Source organism: Rhinatrema bivittatum, chromosome 2, assembly GCF_901001135.1.
Source record: "Rhinatrema bivittatum chromosome 2, aRhiBiv1.1, whole genome shotgun sequence".
Lineage (NCBI taxonomy): Eukaryota > Metazoa > Chordata > Amphibia > Gymnophiona > Rhinatrematidae > Rhinatrema > Rhinatrema bivittatum.
The window spans coordinates 530,251,609-530,274,558 of NC_042616.1; the positions used below are offsets into that span (position 1 = coordinate 530,251,609).

The window sequence follows — 22,950 nt, forward strand, 5'->3', positions numbered from 1 at the left end:
GTATAAGTAAGAGAGAGCATGTGTGTCTTTGTAGGACTCAGAGCCGGTGTAGGTGAGAGAGAATATGAGTTTGTGATTGAGAGCCTGTGTATAAAAGTGAGAGAAAGGCAGAGGGCATGTGTGAAAGTGTGAATGAGAGTCTGTGTGTGTGAGAGAAAGAGACAGCATGTATGTGTAAGTATGTGATTGAAAGCCTGTGTGAAAAATCAGACAGCATGTGTGTAAATGTGTGATTAAGAGCCTATATAAATGAGAGAGAAAAAGCATGTGTATCTGTGCATGATTGAGACCCTATGTAAGTGAGAGGGAGAGAGCATGTGTATGAGTGTGTGATTGAGAGCCAGCGTGAGAGAGAGAGAGAGGAGAAAGTTGCAAGCAAACCCATCCCTCCTCCTGCTAATTCAAAACAATCTCAAGCACCTGGATATCAAACATTCCCAAGTATGCAGAGCAAAGCATTTTTTAATCCTTATTATTTTTCATTATTGGTCTTTGTGCCTGCTATTTTGAAATATTTTATTGGTATCTAGAAATTTTTAATATGAGTTTTAATTATTGGATATTCCACTCATCAGCTGTTTTGAAAATGATAAAGGGGAAGGAACAGCTCCCCTATGAGGAAAGACTAAAGAGGTTAGGGCTGTTCAGCTTGGGGAAGAGACGGCTGAGGGGGGATATGATAGAGGTGTTTAAAATCATGAGAGGGCTAGAATGGGTAAATGTGAATGTGTTATTTACTCTTTCGGATAATAGGACTAAAGGGGCATTCCATGAAGTTAACATGTGGCACATTTAAAACTAATTGGAGAATGTTCCTTTTCACTCAATGCACGATTAAACTCTGGAATTTGTTACCAGAGGATGTGGTTAGTGCAGTTAGTGTAGCTGGGTTTAAAAAAGGATTGGATAAGTTCTTGGAGGAGAAGTCCATTACCTGCAATTAATTAAGTTGACTTTGAAAATAGCTACTGCTATTACTAGCAACAGTAACATGGGATAGACTTAGTTTTTGTGTACTTGTTAGGTTCTTATGGCCTGGATTGGCCACTGTTGGAAACAGGATGCTGGGCTTGATGGACCCTTGGTCTGAACCAGTATGGCATGTTCTTATTTGACTGAGGTGATGTATTCTGCTGGCCATGAAATTTCTGTGAAGGGCTCTATAGCAGCTTGGCTTGGTCCGTTTTCCTAATAGGAGGAGTATTGGTGTTTTAAGGCCTGGTGTAATATTTTCAGTTTTGCCTTGTAAGGTGGTTACTGTTTGAGTGCTAGAAATTGGTGCTGTTTTGGTATTTTTACAATTTCTGTTCGACAGAGTACTTATCTTTCCCTTGTATCATTCTTAATAATAAAAACAATATTGGGCCTTTTTTTTTTTTTAATTTCTGCCATGAATTGTAATGAGCAGTGGTCACAGATGAGTGTGGTCTGTAAGGTGTGTCATGATGGGAAAAAAGATTGAAAACCACTGGTCTACTATAACTCTTTATCTGTGTTTTAGATTTCACCAATTTTGTTTAAGGTACCTCCACTTTTTTTTTTAAATTTTGCATATCAGTATTGAACTAGGTAATGGACCAGGTCACAGAGAACTGAAGCATTGTATACTGCCTTAATGACTTTGTCGATCCAGAGATCTCACTGGACTGCACTAACCTCATAGTGGTCTCAACTCAAGGGCAGGAGCTTTTCACATTCTTTTAGCACATGACTGAAGAGAAGCTCCATCTAGAATACTAATGTTCTATAAAACAGTGCTGGACTCCTGCGATAATGGAGTCCAGGCACTACACAGGTAAGTTAGAGAGGTTTGAAGAACTGGTTTCTATGACAAGGTTTGCAAACAAAGTGACTCTTCAAATGTAGTCCCTCATAAATTAACTGAAATTTGCATGCGAGGTGATGGCCATTAGGGCAAGTTTTCATGAGGAGGATGGCATTGGCCACAGAAGGAATGTGACTGAAGCATCACTTCATAAGGGTCACAAGGGCAATACTGGATGACCTGGCCTTATGGGAGTACTTTTAAGCAATTACAAAAGAGTTTCCTTATGGCAGGCCCCATCATTGTCTAGCAGAAACCTGGAACTCTGTTCAGACAACATCTAGGAAAAAGTACGATAACGTTTTTAGTCAGGATACATGGTGTATATCCCTTGGTTAGACATATAGGTGGGAAGCAGGGCCAACAGGTGCATCACCTTCTTGGAATTTCTTATTGTGGTCAAATGATGGTGATATGGTGCACAAGACTCAGATACAAGGTGATTTTTTGGTGTGTTGAGATAGTCATCAACAGATTGCCAAGTGAGATCGTATTACAGACCTTCTGCAAGAACTCATGCTCTAATGCTCATAACTAAACTTTATAGTATGAGCAAAGCATGACCTGGGTATGCAGGATGGCATAGCTGATTACATCTTGTGCTTTAAGTTCTCTCTCTTCATATAGCTGCTTCTGAAAGTGGACTAGGAGGGGGGGTGCCTGTACCAGAGGAGGTATTGCGGTGACCTTGACTGCCTATGAGTGATGCTTTCAAAGGATTTAACGCTTCCTATGACAGACAAGACTGTCACCAAGCACACAGAATGGGGCCATGTGGTTGAATATATAATGCATGCCAAAAGAAAAGGGTTGCCTAGGAAGCCAGCACTCTCCCTTCTAGTAGGTTTTCACCTTCTTTTACAAGGTTTTAGGATAGAATGACTCCATAATTCCTAGTCAAGAAATACATGACAGGGTGAGCACAGATGAAGGACCTGGTGCTCAAATGGAGATTTCCTGATTGCACACAATATCCTACTTGATCTTTTGTAAGCACTGCTGAGGGTATGCCATTCCCATTTGAGATGGCCCTGTTTTGCAATTTTCTTAAGTGCAGCGCATTAAATAAGGCCAAGTTGGTGGTCTTCGTGAGATCAGGGAATAGGCCAGGATAGTGCTCTGACTGACAATATCACTGTACAGGGAGACAGGTTATATGTAAGGATCCACAGACCCAAGGTGAACCAAGTAGGTCAAGGGGCACACTTAATTTTTAGACTGTCAGGCATATGACCATATCCCTACTCCAGAACACAAAGGATTATTCAGCCCTGCAGCTGCAAGGAGATTAAAACTGGATGATGTTTCAACACTCACCCACCAGATTCTAATTTATGGTTGCCTTACTGCCACCAGAAGGCATAATGGTAGTTTCGGCACACATCCCTTACAGGTAGGTGCAGAAACTAGTGCATATGAGTGGGGGTTTCATCAGATTCTATTATAGGCTTAGCCAGTGGCATTTAGTAGTCTACACATTTTTTGAGCAGATGGGAAAGATTTTTCTTTTGCTCACTAACAGATTTCCCATGGCAGTAGGTGAAGCTGGCACAGATCAATCAAGTTCATCATGTGGGCTGGAAAATGGACCTCAGAGAGACCACACAAAATAGTGACAAAGTGAGTCCAGGTCACATGGGTGGACCAATGTAGGATGAGATGGGAGTAGCTGGTTCCTCTCTTGTGGAAGCAGACACCCAAGCATGGCCCAATGTTTTCAGTGTGTACTTGGTGGCAATTATCTGCATCCAACTTATTAGAAAGGAAGGACTGTGGGTGCTATTTCAGGTCACAAGCTGGCTGTGGTTCAACATTATCTTCAGATGGCACTGGCAACCCAAGAAATTGTGAATAAGGCTGTAAAAAAAAAAAGAAGTCAACGGGTGGATTGGCTTGCGGTTCATATGCTATGATGGAGCCCAGATTGCAGGCAGCAATTCAGGCCACTTTGGGGATGGCCTAGGGCACAGGCTTCAGTTATGTGCGTGGGTCATAGAGCAAATGGGGCACTGCTCTCTATGATGCGGTGACCACGTTAATGATTCAGGAAGTGCTGTTGGGAAACAATGGACCTAACTCCATGGGATTGCCAGGACAGAGGGTCTGCTGATGGAAGGAGTGACAAGGTGGAGGGTGGTATCATATCATCATTAGCTAACTTAGAGGGTTGATTCCTCCAAAAGGAAACATGGTTAGGTAAGCCAGTTAAGATGTCCAAGCCCAAAGCAGATGGCCCAGCTAGTCCCATGGAGGGCAGTAAAGAGGCAGCCCCTAGAAAGATAATAAGTTTAAAGCACTAGCTTTTGACTTAGGCACACAAAGGAAATTTATGTTGTAAAGCCATTGTAATAAAGCAGCAGTCCTGCCAATATTCCACTACATAGTGTCTGTGATAATTGTGTGGTTTTGTGAAATGCTGTGCTTGCAGGAGGATGTGGAAGGGGTGTCATTACTACCTATGTTATGAGCCTGACAGGACTTTAGAGAAGAAGCAGGGACCTAGATAGCATGCTTGAGAGAGGTTATAGTTAGTTGGTGGAAAGTAAACATCTGTTCCTTGAATTCAGCCTTCATCAAATCATCTACATTTGGACAGCTTATGTTTTCCTGCATCAGTCTACAGGAATGCAGGAAACTAGTGGCATTATACCTTCTCGACCCCAATAAATTCTAGGATCAGCACAAAGAAAAATCTCACTGAACCCAAATATCCAGTAAACCCACTAACCTCTTGGAACTCATCCAACTGAGAAAGAATAAGCTAGCTTTAAATGCTGCAAAGACTGAAATTTTCTGGATCATCAATGCTGAACCATCATTGGTTGGCAGATCTATCTGGATGGAATTACTCTGCTTCTAAAAGCCCATGTTAAAAGTCTATGGGGGAAGGGCAGATTAATTATTGATCCTGAGTTTATCGTTGATGCTTAAATCTCATCAGTTTGCCAAAAAGCGTGGTTTAAATTGTGGTTGGTTGGTTTGCTGAAATATTTTCTTTTTGATAGTCAGCTGAAAACAGTAATGCAGTCTCTTGCTCTTTCTTTATTAGATTCTTGTCATTCTCTGCTGGTGAGTTCTCCTTTAAAAAGCATTCACTAGTTCCAGTTGATCCAGAATGCAGTAGGCAATGTTATTTTCGGGCAGTCACATCAGGGATCATTTTACACCTGTTTTGGCCACCTTGATGTATAGTTATGTCCAGGGCAGTATTTATGTTCTACAGATGAAAGGCCTTTTATTATTCCATCTTTTAAAAAATATAGATTAGTGAAAACTAGAATGAGTGCCTTTAGTAATATGGCATCCTACTCTCTGGAATGGCCTACTCTCTGGAATGGAGTTGTGATTTGACAATAACTACTTTCATTTTAGACTGATAAAAGCATATTTATTTCAGAAAGCTTCTGATTTTATCATTATGAAGAGGAATCTGATTATATAAGATAGTGGCTTTCTAGTATTTACCATGTAGAAGGATTTACAGGTTTAGCTCTCCCTTAGTTTTGCGGGGCTTGTTTCCTAATGCAAATTTATTTTTTTAACACTTTATTTTGAGTGGCTCTGATTATTGGGCAATAGCCATTGCAATTTAATTTAGAAGATTATATAAATGCTAGTATTTAGTTGTGCAATTTATGGTTTGTATTTTTAAAATCTGGTTTTAGTTATTTAATTCCAAATTATATATATTTGTATTTTGAACTATTGTGTATTGATATTTTTTCATGCTTTCATTTAAACAGTGCTTGAATGCCTAGTTGGGTGAGCCAGGCAATATACATTGTCAATTGTATTTGCTGGGTGATCAAATCTAAATAAATATGTAAATAAATACTAAACAGATTCACTGGCTTAATAAGCAGCATATCCCAAGATTTAGTCCCTTTCAGTATAGCTTACTTTTCAGTTCACCCTCACTGCATGGGTGAAATCTTCATAGAGGAGACAACCACACTCTCCTCTCTCCAATCAAGTCAAGCACCCCGTACACTTCAGTAGTATCACCTCTTAGAATAGTGCAGGGACTCTTCTGAATGAGGCTATACATGCAGGATTACCAAGTGTATGTCCTTCTTGCAAATTCGGGCTTCTGTTTCTTTTCCGATTGTTTGAATTTTGCTAAGCTTTGGTTTCAACTTGTTGGACTCCTGCCACTAATCCAGAACAGCAGCCACTAATCTCTGTTCCCTACTCCAAACTCTGCCTGCTCTCTTCCCTCCCTGTCCTGCAGCAGCTACCTGTGAGAAGTAAGCTCATGCACAGCATCCTGGGACACACCCCCCAAGCTTCAGACTTCTGTCTAATTCAGTCAAAATAGCTCCCTGGCAGTGGCAGTGACTTATTTGTTATGATGGCACTGCCGAATGATGGTATAAAAAACCCACCAAATAAAAAAAAAAAAAATTGGAGAAAATGTATAGATAGACCAGAGCAGTACCTGGACTCCAGCTCCATCCAGCCTCTCTACCAAGAAGCTTGGCTGCAGGCCAGGAGTGGTAGAGTCTCCGTCTGGTGGTTGTCTACAAAGTGGGAGAATCCATGCCTCAGAATGCTCACTGTTGACATGTGGGTGTGGAAGAATCTCTATCCAGTGGTTTGTTTTTTTTTATTGGTATGGAAAGATAAAGCTGAGCCACCAGCAGTGAGGAGTGACTGCAGACAGCTGTCACTTGCTCTGGGATGCCTTTCACTGCTAGGGAAAAAAGATCCTGAGCTTTGGTAAAATGTAGGATACTTCGCCTTTCTCCCACCCAAGAAGGAATCCCTCTCAGCCTCTTCTTCCCCCTCTCCTACCTGTTTTGAGTCTCTTCAGGTCACAGATGGAGGTGTCAGGGCTGGGGACTCTGACAGTGCCAGAAAGCAGCATGGCTTCACTTTGGATCTCAATATTTAATTGAGGTATCAATTCTTGACAATTCAATGTTGTGCTGTTGGTCCTGAGAATGATGGGCCATTGAGATATGAGTGAGAAATGCACAACCTGCAGGTACCCAAAAAGCTAACATATAATCACTTCTATATAACTCATTTTCTGATGCAGTTTGCGCTTCCCAATATTCTATAACCAAGCTGGAAATTAAGGAGGTAATTTTCAAAGGACTTGTGAATGTAAATGTAACATACTATCATATCAAATTTTAAAAGCCCAATTAGTGGCAAAAAATGCATTCACATATGTAAAACTCAGCTTTAAGCATATAAATCCTTTTGAAAATTACCCCATAAGAGTATTGCCGTCTCTTGTGCCTCCACTTCATTCTCTATCACTGGTTTTTCTTTTTGAATGGCTTCAAGGCAAGGACCTTTTGAAGTCTTCAAGGCAAGGACCTGAAGGAGTAGCAGCTCATTACGTAAAAAACAATATCCTAGTAACTGAAATGCAGGGGATGTATGGGAAGGAAGAAGCACTTTGGGCTGTCTTAAAAAAAAAAAATAAATACAATGGTTTGGGCTACAGGCCTCTGACTCACACAGAAGAACTGGACAGAACATTGGACGAAGTCATCCAAAACATGTGTAAGAAGTGTTGCTCATTGGAGATTTTAATCTGTCAGACACAGATTGGCGCATCCCTGCTGCAGAATCTGTAGGAAGACTGCGGATGCCTGTCAAGGGGCTCTGCGTAGATAAACGGTTACGCAACCCCCGAAGGGAGGAGCAATACTGGACCTGGTGCTCACAAATGGAAACAGTATCTCTAATGTCTGGGGGGATGCCAGTGATCATCAGATGGCATAGAGATTAAGATGGAGAGAAATCACATGTAGATCAAAATCATGGATTTCAGAAATACAGACTGTTAAAATGAGGAAGTACATTGAGGAGGAGCTAGAAGGCTGGGAGGAGATAAGAGAAGTGGAACAGCAGTGAGCTAAATTAGAGGAGCTGTAACAAATGCAACAAATCTTTATGTAAGAAAAGTGAATACAATTAAGAAGAAAAGGAAACCTATATGGTTTCTAAAGAGGTGGCTGAAAAAATAAAGACAAAAAGACCAGCATTCAAAAAGTACAAAGGAACACAAAAAAAAAAGGCTCACAGGGAAGAATATCTGGTGAAACTGAAAAAAGACGAGAAAAGTATTCAGGATGGCAATAGTTTGAGTAGAAAACAGTATTACCAAAGAGGTAAAATGAGGTGAAAAAACATTTGAGATACATCAGAGAACGAAGGACGGGCCAGAAGTGGTATTGTAAAATTGAAAAGAGACAAGGGTAATTGTGTGGAGAAAGATGAAGAAAAGGCAGAAGCATTAAACACTTCATTTTGGTGTTCACTAAAGATGACCTTGGGGAAGGACCGTTTGCTGGTTGGTAAGAGCAGGGATGGGAGTGGGGTAGATAAAACACCATTTACGAAAGAGTGTGTTTGGGTGGACCTAGCGAAACTAAAAGTGGATAAGGCTATGGGACTGGATTAGATACCTCCCAGTGTACTGAAGGAACTCACAGAGATGCTGACAGATCTGCTGAAAGTCCTGTTCAACAGATCCATGAAATCCACAATACTGGAGTAAGTTTGGTGGCAGCCCTGCTTCACAAAAATGGTAGTAAGGAGGAGCATGGAAACTACAGGCCGATTAGTCTTACCACGTGGTGAGTAAACTAATTAAGATGCTTCTGAAGGAGAAGTAGGGAACTATCTCCAATGCAGTGGGTTGAATGATGCACCAGCATGGTTTTAACCAGAGGAAAACCATGTCAGACAAATCTGATTGACTTTTTTGATTGGGTGACAAGAGAATTTGATTAAGGGAGTACATGATGTGATTTATCTGGATTTCAGCAAAGCATTTGATACTGTCCCATATAGCTGGCTCATGAATAAATTGAAGCTTGGGAATGGGTCCTAAGGTGGGGGAATGGATCAGAAATTGGTTGACTGACAGAAATGGAACCTACTCTGAGGAAGGAAGAGTGATAAGTGGTGTGCCTCAGTGATCGGTTCTGGGACTAATTCTGTTCAATATCTTTGTGAATGATACCGCAGAAGGGTTAGGAGGAAAAAAATTTCTTTTTGTGGATGACACTAAGATATGCAACAAAGTGGACATACCTGAAGGAGTAGAGAGAATGAAAAGTGATCTAGTGAAACTTGAAGAGTGGTCGAAGGTTTAGAAATTCAGAGTCAACAAAGAAGTGCAGCGTCATTCATTTGGGGTACAAAAATCAAAAGGAACTGTACATGTTGTGGGGGCAAAAGTCCGATGCGCACAGATTGGGAGACAGACCTTGGGGTGATAGTGTATGATGGCCTGAAGGCAGCTAAAGCCAGGGGGATGCTGGGCTGCATAGAGAGAGGCACAACCAGCAGGAAAAAGGGGAAGGCTCATCTGGAGTACTGTGCTCAGTTCTAGAGATGGCATCTCAAAAAGGATAGAGAAAGGATGAAAGCAGTCCAGAGAAAGACACCCAAAATGGTATGGGTCTGCTCCAAAAGAGTTATGAGATGAGACCGAAGGACATAAATATGTCTACACTGAAGGACACAGTGATCTGGCACAGACTATTAAATACCTAAAAGTTATTAATAATGCATAGGAATCAAACCTTTTATGATGGAAAGAAAACTATAGAACAAGGGGTCTTAACATGAAGCTCCAAGTGGGTTGAGTCAGGACCAACATCAGGAAGTATTTCTTCACAGAAAGTGTGGTGGGTAATTAGAACGCCCTCCCAGAAGAGGTAGGGAGGATAAAGACAGTAATGGAGTTCAAAAAGGCATGAAATAAACATAGAGGATTCTTACTGGCTAAATGATGGAAAGGAAGAAAGGGTAACCCATGTTGACTGACATAACCTGCACAGAGCAGCAATTACTCTAAGAATAAACCAAAAAAAAAAAAGGATTGCTGGACAGACTGGATGGACCACTTGGGTCTTTTTCTGCCAACATTTACTATGTTACTATGTCAACTTACCTACTGGAGAGAACAGCAAAGACTGGGCGGAGTACCAGAATTCATATTTCAGGCCTCAGCTGTTGAATACATTTTTTGTATTTAATTTTACCCCTGGGATAACTAATTAATTCTTTTACCAACCTAGCTGTACATCCTATTCAGGTATCTGCATGCAACAGGAAAATCTTAATGCTGTTCTTTAATAAATACCTCATTGACTTCAACATAAAGTACCTTTGGCAAAGCAGAAAACCGTCCTACAAAACTAACAAACTGAGGTTTTATAATTAGGAATATTTCTTGGAACGCCAACGTAACACTTTAATGAATTTGAGCGCTTAATAAGGAAAATTCCTCAGACTTCTCTACAATGCCATTTCATACCAGTTCTATTAAAAATAGAAAGTTTATTCCTGACTAGTAATGAAAAGCTAAGAGCTTAATCTTACTATTTCAAATTCGCACAGTAATATTCAGGTTTTCCTCCTAATTCAATGAGTGTCATTTCTGTTTTAAATAGAATGTTTTACTACCTCAAAAAAAAAAAGTACAATGAATTGTCTTTTCTTATAATTTTCTCTGAAAGACAATACCATTCTAATGTTCCACAGCACTAATTAGTTTGAATGCAGGCATTTTAAAGGCATTTCTTTTTCATATAGACTCTAATATGTTACGTTAAATTATAATTCTTTTCAACATTAAGACTAAGGTACAAAGGGATCCATTTTCAATGGGTTTAGGCTTCCAGAGATCCATATTCAGCAGAAATTAGATGGATAATTCAGAACTTATCGGGTTAAATGAATATTTGGGAACTTAGCCGGCTATAATTTAGGCAGTTAGCAAGTTGGCCAGCTAGAATTTAGGTGCGTTCCAAGGGCATAACTGGGAGGAGTGGAGTTAGCCGGCTAAGAATGGATGGGCCAAAGAGCAGTCTTAAAGTTAGTCAGATATATTCAGTAGTGCGACTGCACTATTGAATATACCTCCAAAGTTAGCCAGATAAGTTTATCTGGCTAACTTTGCTATCTGGATAGTGACTGAATATGGACCTCCTAACTTTTAGAGTTTCGCTCCTAAATCAGCCCTTTTGAAAATGTACTAGGGCTGTGTCCCTAAATTTAGGACCTGAAAAGTGGGTGGCTACAGGTTTGGAATTAAGGCAAGGAAACAATGTTAGATGCCTCGTACTGATTTTCAGTGCTAGGCATCTAATGTAGGACCCTAAATCTAGGCCCTAAGTTTTAAAATTCTAATCACCTGAAAAATTAAGCACCTAAATTTGGATAAAAACAGGTGCTTAACTTAGGCACCTAGCTCCTAAACTTTTGAATACTGGCCTCAAAGTATTTCTGTGATACTTAGTAGTTACTGCTAAAATCGCAGTTCAGCAAGGTCAAATAATCAGATTTCACATTACCCTTTCATTAAGTATAACTAATACATCTTTTGAAACCAAAGTCTGACAAGTTCATCATAGGGTTTGTTTTTAGCATTGTATATGTACAATATGATATTGTGTTTAAAAACATCTAAAATTAGCTACCGCTAGAGCTCATTAACTGACAAGAAAAGTAGTGCAGGCATTAGAAAGATACCACGAGTCTGCAGACTAGCATGCCATGGTTAAGAAAATACCTCAGTTGTTGATTTACACTTTGTCAGCTAAGCTAAGCATTTTATGGTTTAATTCCAGTTAGTGGGTTTGGGCATATGGAGCTTCACTAGATTATAAGCAGGACAGTGTTAAATGTGTTTCACTGCAGTTCCACTCAGACTTCATCAGATCACTGGCACAAGTATGAGCTAAGAGCATATGGTTATGATTTCTGCAGTGTAGCTATTGGTCATGCAGCTAGTTCCATTGTCACTAATGGCCCTGAATGCTTAAAATACACGGTCTTATTATTACAAACAAAATTAAGGCTCTTTTATTTAAATTCTGCATGATTCCACAATGCTGTTAATTTGCATATTCCTCATCCAGAACTCTTATGTGATTAAAAAGAACTCACTGAAACAGCAACATGGTTGAATGCAAACCTCTACAGCTGTGGAACACTTACCATCATCCAGGTATAACTGGTCCAATTCTTCAGGTTCTCGCTTGATCGTTACAGGAATAGGGGTCAAATTATGATTACTGTCCTCATGCAACTCTGGCAATGACAGTGGTTGATTTGTTGGAGAATCATTTCTTTGAACCTTCTGCGGTTGGTGCTGCTGTTGACCCATGATAGATGAGTGAGTTGGACTGCAGGACTGCAAATAGGTTGGCTCTTGGGTAACAGATGGCACTGGAGAAGAGGGACTGTTGGGATAGAGCGTTTGTTGGTAACCAAGGGAACAGCTACTGCTCAGATGTTGACTCACCTGCGGCTGCAGCATGATGTGAGATGACTGATCTGGAGAACTTGGGTGCACAACTATAGACCTTGGCACTTCCTGTAGAGTGGGGATACCTCCAGGGGGCTGCTGAAGTCCTAGCTGACTGTGGCCTGGATTCGTGATGCATTTGCCAAAAGCAGATGGTGAGAGATCATGTAGCTTGGGGCTTGAGGTGGGAGAGGATGACATCACAGTGTTTCTCTGCTGATAGGAAGTGAAGCCAGCCACAAGGCATGAACCAGGATCGGGAGGCATCATGATCTGCTGGCTGTAGTATGGCTTAGAAAGAGAACTTAATCCTTGGTTCAGTGGTCCACAGGTTTGAGCAGGCTCATAATCATCAGTGGGTTCTGTTTTTATAATTGGAACTGTTAAAACAAAAAAAAAAATTTAAATAAACATGAGTCGCATATTGGTATGATCAAGTTGGCTTGTGGCTAGGTTACCCTTTGCAAAATAAACAACATTTTGAATAAGACTCTGTCTTTCGCCTAGTTCTCCCACCCAATAAAAAAAAAAACAAAAAACAGCAAATGAATGAGTCATCAGCGTAAGAAAGTCACAGCTGGTTCTAATATTGCAAAAAGACTATTTTCTTTGGACTCTCTTCCAGCACTAATGTGCTATAAAAATCTATTTGCAAATAGCCATGCTGCAGAAGAAGCTTTGGACCCAAGGGCTCCATGGATTTGTAGTAATCAAAGCAAAAAATTCTTTACTTGGATATGCTGCTGCATCTTATGGCCCATTTGATAAATGTCTGTGCTTTTGGTAAACCAGAGATATAATAAGGCACGACTGGTTTAGTTTTTAGAGTACAACCGAAATTAAACAGAAACACTACCAGTTTAAAAAGCATATTAAGGACAAGAGTTTGTGAAGACTGGACTTTTCAAGATTACATTTATTTTCTATTTGTGTCTCATTACTGTGCCTCACCCTCCATCTCTCTGTTTTAAAGCTTAGTACTGCTCTTTTTTTCCATATGATATGAGTTGCACAGATGAAGAGAGGGATGTCAAGTATTTAACCCACTGGCTGGATATGGTCCACGAAATGCAGAGTGAACACAGATTCAACCCACCAAGGAACCATCAAGAGCTCCTGCTGTTCTGCAACTATCTTTCATACACTGCACTAAATCAGCACAGTCAACTGCAGTACCTCTCATTAGTCAATCAGAATCAAAGGCATTGCAACTAGTGATTCAGTGCATGTGTATATAAGGGTGGGAGTGGAGGGGAGACGATGGTTGCAGTGTTATGGAGGGAGAGAAGATCTGGAAGGAGAAAAGCAAGAGTACAAAATCTTGTCAACAGCAGCCAAAATAAAATAATAGTAATAATAATAATCTGAATCCTGTCTGAGAAAGGATGAGCAAAACTCATGTAAATGTGATTGGTGGACACACACACTAGAATCATCATCTGGCTCCATTTTGTAAACTTTATTTTTATATATCATGGAAATACAGATATCAGTGTCAACATATAAAGATTTACATATTGCAATTAATCACAATCTATTTTTCAAACCTGTGAAATAATGTTCACATGGTTCTTACCCATTTAAAGCAAATAAAAATTAAATTAAACAATGCCAGTAGGCAATGGACAATGGACATTAAACTGATTCTTATTTATCTAATCCTTAACAGTCAATGAATGTTTGCCAAATTCCCATAAACAGCTACATTTTATTTCAGTTCAGCAGTCAGTTTTCCATATACCAGATAACAATAGCTCTTCTCAGCCAATTGTAAATAGGAGTCATCTTTTTCAATGAGATGCTATTTTGCATTTAGCAACCACTAATAACTGTAACAACAACTGGCTTCAATATTTCAGGATCTGACCCTGGTTTTCTATGTATGCACTTGCAGTGCTGGATTTCCCTAAGAACAGCAGGAAGACAGGTCCATGCATGCAGGGGGTTAAAAGCAGATCTGGGACAGTCTGTCCTGAAAAACATTTAAGTCAACTGATAACCCTAAGCCACCCAAACAAGCCACACTTAGACCACCATTAACTATAATATAAGAGTAGCGGTGTTCCTTCATGTTAAAGGCCATTAACATTCCCGAAGCTGGCTCAGTGGCAGCACTGAGCAGCAGAACCGCATGGACTATCTGGATTTTAATTCCTGGGTCAGCACTCTGTTCCCCGAGCCAGCTGGGAATGCAGTGGAAGAAACATTTATAGCCCATGATGGATGGGATTCTTAGCCATTGCTCAAAGGCAAACTCAGGGTTCACATTAGCTGGTCTCTGAGGGGAGTCACCGCCAAGGACTGTCACTGCAATGGCCGAGTTGAGTCTGGGAGTGGGAAATAAATTAGGGGAAAGCCCCCAAGTAGCTGTGAATAAAGGCCCCACTGCACCATGGCCCAACAGAGGTCGCTTCCAAATCCAACTGAGCTGGAAGCCTAAAGGAGGAGGAGGAAGCTGCCAAGCCATAAAAAAACAAACTATTTCATTTCAGACTCTCTCTCTCATCCTTACTGACGATATAGCCTACTCAAAGACTATTTTCATTATTATTATTAATATGATTTTAATCTAGAACAGACAGTGAACATGGACACTGCACTGAATAAATACAAGGTTTCTCCTCCCTTGCACTAATAGATATTTGCAGAGCTGTTACTCATAGCAGTGACAGTTTTTGATGGCAACATCATAGTCCACCATTTTTTCACTGGACCCCCCTCCCCGGCCAGGATGTATGCATTCTTGGGTGAACCAAATCCCCTGAGTGGCTGAGGATTAGATGAGACTGAACTCTTTAGTGAATTGGTACCGTTTTCATCCCAGAGAGGTTTGCCCCTTCATCAGCAGTCATACTACCTAGCCCCTGGGTGCTTTACCTCAGTAATTTGCCTCAGCTCCTCCAGTCTCGGTGGAGAGAAGAGTCAAACAGAAAACAGCACTGACCCACAGGAAAAGATCCATTATTTCATTCATCCTACATTGCACTTCCAGAAAAGAAAAGGTACACAGTTTTGTTTTATAAGAACATAAGAAATTGCCATACTGGATCAGTGCAAGGGTCCATGAAGCCCAGCATCCTGTCTCCAACAGAGGCCAATCCAGGCTACAAGTACCTGGCAAGTACCCAAACACTAAGTAGATCCCATGCTACTGATGCCAGTAATAGCAGTGGCTATTCCCTAAGTCAACTTGATTAATAGCAGTTAATGGACTTCTCCTCCATGAACTTATCCAAACCTTTTTTTAAACCCAGCTACACTAACTGTAAAATACAGCATTCTTTCAAGTTACAGAAAAATGCATGAATACATATACAAATTAGAAGGCATACTAGATAAATGGATCTCCACAATGGACAGAAATATATTGATGTTGAAAAACAGCGGGGAAATTTTGAGGCATATGAGTTGCATGCTGTAACGGTTAGTGATTTGGGAGAATGAGAGCAGAATAGGGAACATTGTGGAGCAGAGCTCTTGGCAGGAGGACACATGGAAACCATAGAATCTGGTCTCTTGCAGTGGCTCTAATCTCTAATATTTTACATTAGAGCTGTGCTGTTTTACTTGAGAAGACAGACATGTTGCACACTGCCAGATACTGCCATTTGTCCATGCTACACATGCTTTTGTTTTCTATAACTCTATAATTTGAAATTAAGTTGAAAAAGCACAACAGCTGTTTTTTTTTTTCATATAGACTTCTGAGCATACTGCTTGCAAACTTTGTAAATGCTCATTGCAGTGATTATTAAAAGATTTGATCTTTTAGTTACTGCATGTTTTGCTCCTGTTCATCCCTGTTTCTATAGGATGATATTTGATATGTGCACTTATCCTTGGCATCATATCAGGTCATTGCTCCATGGAAAAGGGAGCTGAGCACGCTTGAATCTGCTTTACCATAGCTAAATGTCTGCTCTACGTATCATTCGCTTATCCTATATGACTCTGAACTCCATCATTAGCTTTAAGTTAATGTTAAGACCACAATATGTTCTTCTATGTCCTCAGAAAGAATGTGGCATTTTGAATGATTGACAATGCTATTCAGTAATGTGCTGAGGTAACTTTGAAGACAGAGTATTGAAGCCACAATAACTTTCAAACTGTCCTTGTGTCCTCTGAGTTGACAAAATTCAATATCATTAGTTTGACCACTTTGTTCCTATGTGCAGGGTCTAGTGTTCGTCCTGTGAGCTTTAACAGCTACTGATGGACTAGTAAACAATCCCATATCTTAATCTGAGAGTCTGTGTGTTTAACAGAAGCCAGTTGAATAACTGAGCCAGTGCCTGGCCACAACTTAAGTGAACAGTCTTTCTAGAGAAGGAAGGGACAACCTATGGCCATCCGTACTGGGTGGTGAATCTTGAGTTCTTGCCTTCTCTTTCATTCATCAGAAATGCCCTGAATAAATCTTCTTAATATTTATGATTTACATAATTCATATGGTTGTTATTATTATACCCTTCCCTCCCAAAAGCTTACAGTCTAGGTTGGAGAACAGGGAGGTAAAGTGACTTTCTGAAGGTTACTCAGTGAGTAGGAAATAGGGAAACTGAATCACAGTCACTGTGTTTGCAACTTTAAACACTGTGCTACTTACTGTAGCCTTCCCCCCATGTCCTCACTGAGCAGGGAGGCTGCAGCCTGTTCCCCAGCAAGGGGAGCTGGGGGCTATTTACTTCTAGGCTCTTGGGGTTTATATGCTTGGACTCTAACAAATCACTCTCCACACTCTGGATGGTGTTTCATCTGTAAACTTTACTCCAATAAATGTCTTCAGTTGCAACAATCTAGTAAACAGTAGTTTTGCTGGATGATGAATCTGTTTCTTCCATTTACACAATCAAGAGTCACACATACAGGATCCTCTTTCTTTTCTACTGCTACTAATCATCACTTCTATAGTACTACTTGAAAAATGCAGCACTGTATAAAAACAGACAGTCCTTCTCAATAGAGCTTACAATCTAATCAAGACTAACATACAGGGCAAAAGAGACTTTGGGAATTTCATTTATTAAGAAAACAGTCAAAATTAATAAGGTTATAAGAGGGATAATCAAGAGTTACAGTTTAAAAGCATTCTCAAAAAAGTGGGCATTTAGACTGGATTTAAATAAGGCAAGAGAGAGCATGACACACCAACTCAGAAGACTATTCCAAGTATATGGTGCAGCCAGGTGGAAAGCATAGATATGAATGACTTGCCTGATGAGTGGAGCTCACGAGGAAGGGTGTAGAGAGAGATAAGGGAAGTAGTGAGGAGCTGCAAAGTGAAGGCTCTTGTAGGTGAATAAGAGAAGCTTGAACTTATGTGGAAACAGATAGATAGCCAATGTAGTGATTGTGTAACGACTTTGATGAAAGATAAGTTGTGCAGCTGAATTTTAGATATATTGTAGTAGAGGGAGATGATACACTGGGAGACCTGAGGATCAGGTTGCAGTAGTCTAAGCAGGAGATGAGAGTGTGGATAAGAGTTCTTGTAGTGTGTTCAGAAGGGAAGGGATGGGTTTTGGTAATGTTATAGAGAAAGAAATACCACATTTTACACGTGTTTTGGATATGCGTAGAGGAGAGAGAGGAGTTGATAATGACCCCCAAGCTTACGGCTGAAGGGAAAGGGAGGATTACGGAGGTAACTGCATAAATAGAGAAAGAAAGAAGAGGGGATGTGAGCTTGGGAGAAAAGATAAGGAGCTCTGTTTTGGTCATGTTGAGTTTAAGGTGGTGGTGGTGAGACATCCAGACAGCAATGTCAGACAAGCAGGCTGAGATTTAGGGCTGGATTGCTGATGAAATTTCTAGTATAGCAAGAGAAATCTGGGATTCATCAACATAAAGCTGGTATTGAAAGCCATGAAAGGAAATCAGAGCACCAAATGGATTAGTAGACAGAAAGAAGAGAAAGGGCCCAGGACAGATTCCTGAGGTGCACCAATTGATAATTGGATGGCAGTAGAGGAGGATCATCCAGAGGACACACTGAAGTCCAATGGGAAAGGTAAGAAGAGAACTGACAGGACAGAGAACCAAAATCCAAGTAAGAACACAGTATTAAGGAGTAGGTAGTAATCAAAGGTGTCAAAAGCAGTAGATAGGTCCTTTAGTTCTAGCCATAAACAAGTCATTGGATACTTTGGCAAGGCAGTTTCTGTGGAATGTACAGGGTGAAAGCCAGACTGGAATCAATCAAGAAAAGCTTAAAATGAAAGAAAGTCAGGACAGAGGTGGTGAACGCACATTCAAGTAATTTGGAAACATGAGAGAGAAGGGAGATGGGACAAAAGTCAGGACAGGTAGGGTCCAGTGATGATATTTTGATGTGTGGTCTGGTCAGAAAATGTTTGAAGGCAGCAGAAACAGTAACAGTGAAATGTAATAGATTGAGGATGTGACAGATGGAAGGGATGACTGCAGGGGAATAGAGCTGAGGAGCTGGGTGGGAATAGGGTCAGAGGAACAAGTAATGAATCTGGAGTTGAAGAAAAGATCGGCAGTTTCCTCCACTGTGATTTCAGAAAAGGAGGAGAGGGTGGCAGGGGCCAGGGGAAGGGTAGAGGAATGAAACAGGAAAACTGGCTGAAACTGGCTGAAAACTCAATAATTATTTTGTGGGGGACACCAGGTGAAAGGTGGGGGGCAAGATGGAAGGCGAAGGAAGTCTGAGGAGGGAATGGAGTATGGAAAAGAGACAGCAAGTATTAGATACAAGATAGCTTCTCTTAAGGACATAATAGTCTTGTTTGGCAAATGCAACAGCAGACTGGAAGGAGGTCAGCATGAATCTGAAATGTTTGAAATCATCATGGGCATGGGATTTTAGCCAGAGATGTTCTGCAGAGCAGGCACAGAAACGTAGGAAGTAAATTCTAAGAGTGATCCAAGGCTGGGGTTTGGTGTGCCTTACAGGAAGGGTATGAGGAAGGGCAAGAGTGCCTAAAGCAGAAGAGAGTATATTGTTGTAAGAAGAAACTGCCTCATTAACTGACTCAGCAATGTAGTGGAGGAGAGAAGAGATGAGACAGTAGTGGAGAGGTTATAAGGGTTGACAGTCAAGAGATTCCTGAAGGTGTTGGTGGTGACTGGATACGGCTATGGATTAAGCTGGTTTAAGTGTGAAAGTTATTAGGTGATGGTCTGAGAGGGGAAGAACTGAAGTGGAGACTTCTGAGATACAATCAAGGCAGTGGCCATCCTTGTGAATAGGGGCAGTAGCGCAGATCAAATCAGGAGATTAAGACAAAAAGTTTTGAGGTATAAAAGTCAGAGGTATCATCAATGTAGAGGTAAAAGGTCCCAAGAATAAGGAAAGGTGAAAATAGTTCAAAGAAGAAGTGAAAATGGAAGAGGGGGATTTATCAGGGGGTTGACAAATGATATCCACTCAAAGAGGTGGTGGGTTGAATAGGAGGATGGAGTGGGCATTAAAAGATGAATAAGAGTGGGACGGAGATATAAGAAGGGACTTAAATCTACAGGAGGAGGACAGCAGCAGTCCAACACCACCACTGCAGCCTACTGCAGTGTTTCCCAACCCTTTCCTGGAGATAGCCCAGGATATCCACAATGATATCCTGGGCTATATCCACAATGAATATGCTAAGAGGCAAGTTTCCATACATTGGAGAACTTGGGTATTCAAATTTATGGAAAAAAAACATACACTGGCTAAAGAGACAAAAAGTGTTTCCCCAAACAAATATGTATCAAAATTAAAGGGGTGAGCAGATGATCAATTTCAAATCAATCCTAACAAATAGTTTATAATAGAATTTTATTCAAATGTTTATATCGATTTCAATACAAATTAACTTTCAGCCACTTCAATAATAATTACAGATTCTTATATGTAAATCTTACCCAACAGATACTCATATATTAAAAATGTTACATCAATACTTTATCAAACAAGATAAAAAAATTCACATGCATACATACGTACTCACCCACTCACAATCACCTATAAAATGACTAGACACCAAACTAAAATGCAAAAGAGCATAATTTTCCAATTAAATTCACAATTTGTAAGCACTCATTATAGAAGAACTGATATCGGTTTCAACTTGAGCTTCCTCATGCAGCCCGACTAATTTTCAAGGAGCAACAATATCATTTTCAAATAAGAGTCCCAGTCTTGGTATAAAAAGTCCCAACCAGGACTCAAGTTTCGCCTCCAGAATGAGGCTGCTTCAGCAGAACAACTCCAAATCTAATTTAATTTTTATTTTTATCATCAGCTTTTACAATTACAACAAAGATTACTTTGGTTAGAAACATAAGAGTGCATATCAAGAAATATTTTCCCGAAATATCAAGTATACATATCTAGAAATACTCTCTTTCTACATGCGGTAATACAGGTGGAAAACCCTTAGGTAATGAAAGGGAGAAAAAAAGGAAATATAATATTAATCACATCAAAACTCCCCATATCCATATTTTACTTCATGCACGGTTAATTACTGTTGGGGCCGATGTTAGAACTTTAAAGAAGAAAAAATATAGGACTGGAAAGTTTCAGATTTGCTTTCCCCATTCCCCTTAACTCTCCATATGTAGAGAAAGAACTTACAGACTCCTGGCTTAGGTCTGCCTATAAAAGTCACTTGCTGTCAGTATGCCTCCTGCAACTTACTGCAAAAAGGAGAGGGGAAGACGGATCTCTCTTCTCAGCCACTACACTGCGGAACGCCTAGAACATTCTAGGGCTCTCTATGCTGTTCATAGCCCAATCCATTCTGGCAACCTCTCAAAGGGTACTCTTAAACGTGGATTATATTAACGCCTCACTTCACAAAAACATGCCCTGTAAACAGACATTATGGAATCCATAGTGCTGAGAAAACATCTATGAACCCCCCCCCCCCCCCAGGGTGGTCTGTATTTTATTATAATTTATAATCAAAACATGATTAGATCCTAATCTAATCCCCAATAAGATAACCCCATTGAATAAATAGCTTGGAAAAAAGGATATATTTTATTTATTCATCAAAAAATTTTAACAAGAAGTACTCATGTGAAAAACTATGTGAATCCTTTCTTCGGTAACTGGTGGCAGCAATAACGTCAACTAAACATTTTCTCTCAGTGTTGATCCGACTCTCACATTGCTAGAGATGTGCGGCACCCAAACTTTATTTGATTTTTTTGTTTTCAGGATGAGGGAGTAGGGGGAAGGGTTAAATTTTTTTTTTTGGGGGGGGGGGTTAAGTTTATTTGGTAAACTAAAAAAAAAAATAAATTAAAAAGTACAAACCCTGTCCCACAAAAACAAAATGACTTACAAAAGTAAATAACAGGCCTCCCACACCACCCTCCTACCCTTCCACAATTTAAACTGGTGCTCAAGCTTCACCAGGTGGGCTTCCCCAGGCCCCTCTGACTCCCCACTCCCAGTACAATTGAAACCCAGCCTGGACCTCTCCTTATTCAAATCTGCCAGGGCTGGGGAGCTCCCACCCTGGCCCCCCACTTACCCTCTTCTTGAGCCCACTCCCTCCTGCTCTGGGTCTGGAACTTTAAAAATGGCGCCATCCTCCAGGTGGATGGTGCGACTTTTAAAGTTATGGACCCCAAAGCAGGAGCACGTAGGCTTTGCTCCTGCTATTTAGGCTTTTTACAGGACCTGGGAAGGAGGTAAATGGGGATCAAGGTGGGAGCTTCCCAACCCTAGCAAATCTGAATGGGGGGCAGAAGGGGGCCCAGGGAGGCCTCAGCTGGGCAGAGACCCCGGGCCCTGGACTAGGTTTCAATTGTGCCGAGTGGGGGTCACAGGGGCCCAGGCCCCAGTTAAATTGTAGAAGGTGGGAGGGTGATAAAGGGTCACAGGAGACCCATTTTTAAATTTAAAAAAAAATTACAAAAACATCTGAAAATTCTGGGGTATTTTTGTAGAGGGCACCATTTTATACTTCTATTTAAAATGATTGCACATCCCTTCACATTGCCCTTGAGGAATTTTGGTCCATTCTTCCATACAGAAACTCTTTCAACTCTTGACACATTTGAGGGTTTTCTTGCATGAACAGTTCACTTCAGATCTAGCCACAGCATTTCAATGGGGTTTAGGCTGGGACTTTGACTTGGCCAAGCCAAAACACAAAAGTTCTTCTTCAGCCATTCTGTAGCACATTTACTTGAAAGTTTATGATCATTTTCTTGCTGCATTGTTCGCTTTTGGCTTAGGGTCAGTTCATGAATGGATTGCCTGATATTCTCCTATAGAATTTCCTAATATAAAGCAGAATTCATGGCTCCACCACGAGGACAAATCATTCATCTCCTGATGTGACAAAGCAGCCCCACAATATGATAATTCCACCACCAGGCTTGACCATAAGAATGAGTTTCCTACTTTCAAAGGCAGTGTTTGGTTTGCGACAATCAAAACATATGTTATTGTGACCAAAAATATTAAGAGATCAATATTCAAATGTAAGTCAGGTGGCTACAATTTAGCCAGATGAGTTGAAGGTGTTCCGGGTGCATATTTGGGAGGGGTTGAGTTAGCTGGTTAACTTAGCCAGCTAAGTTTGTTCGAGTCAAAGAGCTAACCTAAAGTTAGCTGGGTATAGTTATCCGACTAACTACTTAAGATAGCTGGATATATTCAATTTTATAACTGCACTACTGAATATGCCAAAGTTAGCCGGATAAGTTTATCCAGTTAACTTTCCTATCCGGACTGGGTCTGAATATAGACCTCTAAATTTATGACTCATCTGTCCAGAGATCATTATTGCAAGCATCTTGTGTGCACTATTCCTTTTAAGCCATGCGCATGTATGGACGCACACAGGTCATGACCCCTATATACATGACAAAA

At 40.5% G+C, this 22,950-nt stretch overlaps 1 protein-coding gene across 5 annotated transcripts in view; it reads right to left on the reverse strand.

Moving 5' to 3' along the window:
- Window positions 1-22,950, reverse strand: part of NFATC1 (nuclear factor of activated T cells 1) — a 359,353-nt gene that overhangs the window by 92,536 nt on the left and 243,867 nt on the right. For 4 of the 5 annotated variants that reach the window (XM_029590832.1, XM_029590829.1, XM_029590835.1 and 1 more), the window contains one exon: window positions 11,798-12,487. In XM_029590832.1, the coding sequence (XP_029446692.1) occupies window positions 11,798-12,487 (690 nt within the window). The remainder of the gene's footprint in view (window positions 1-11,797; window positions 12,488-22,950) is intronic. The other variant, XM_029590833.1, reaches the window with a different exon arrangement.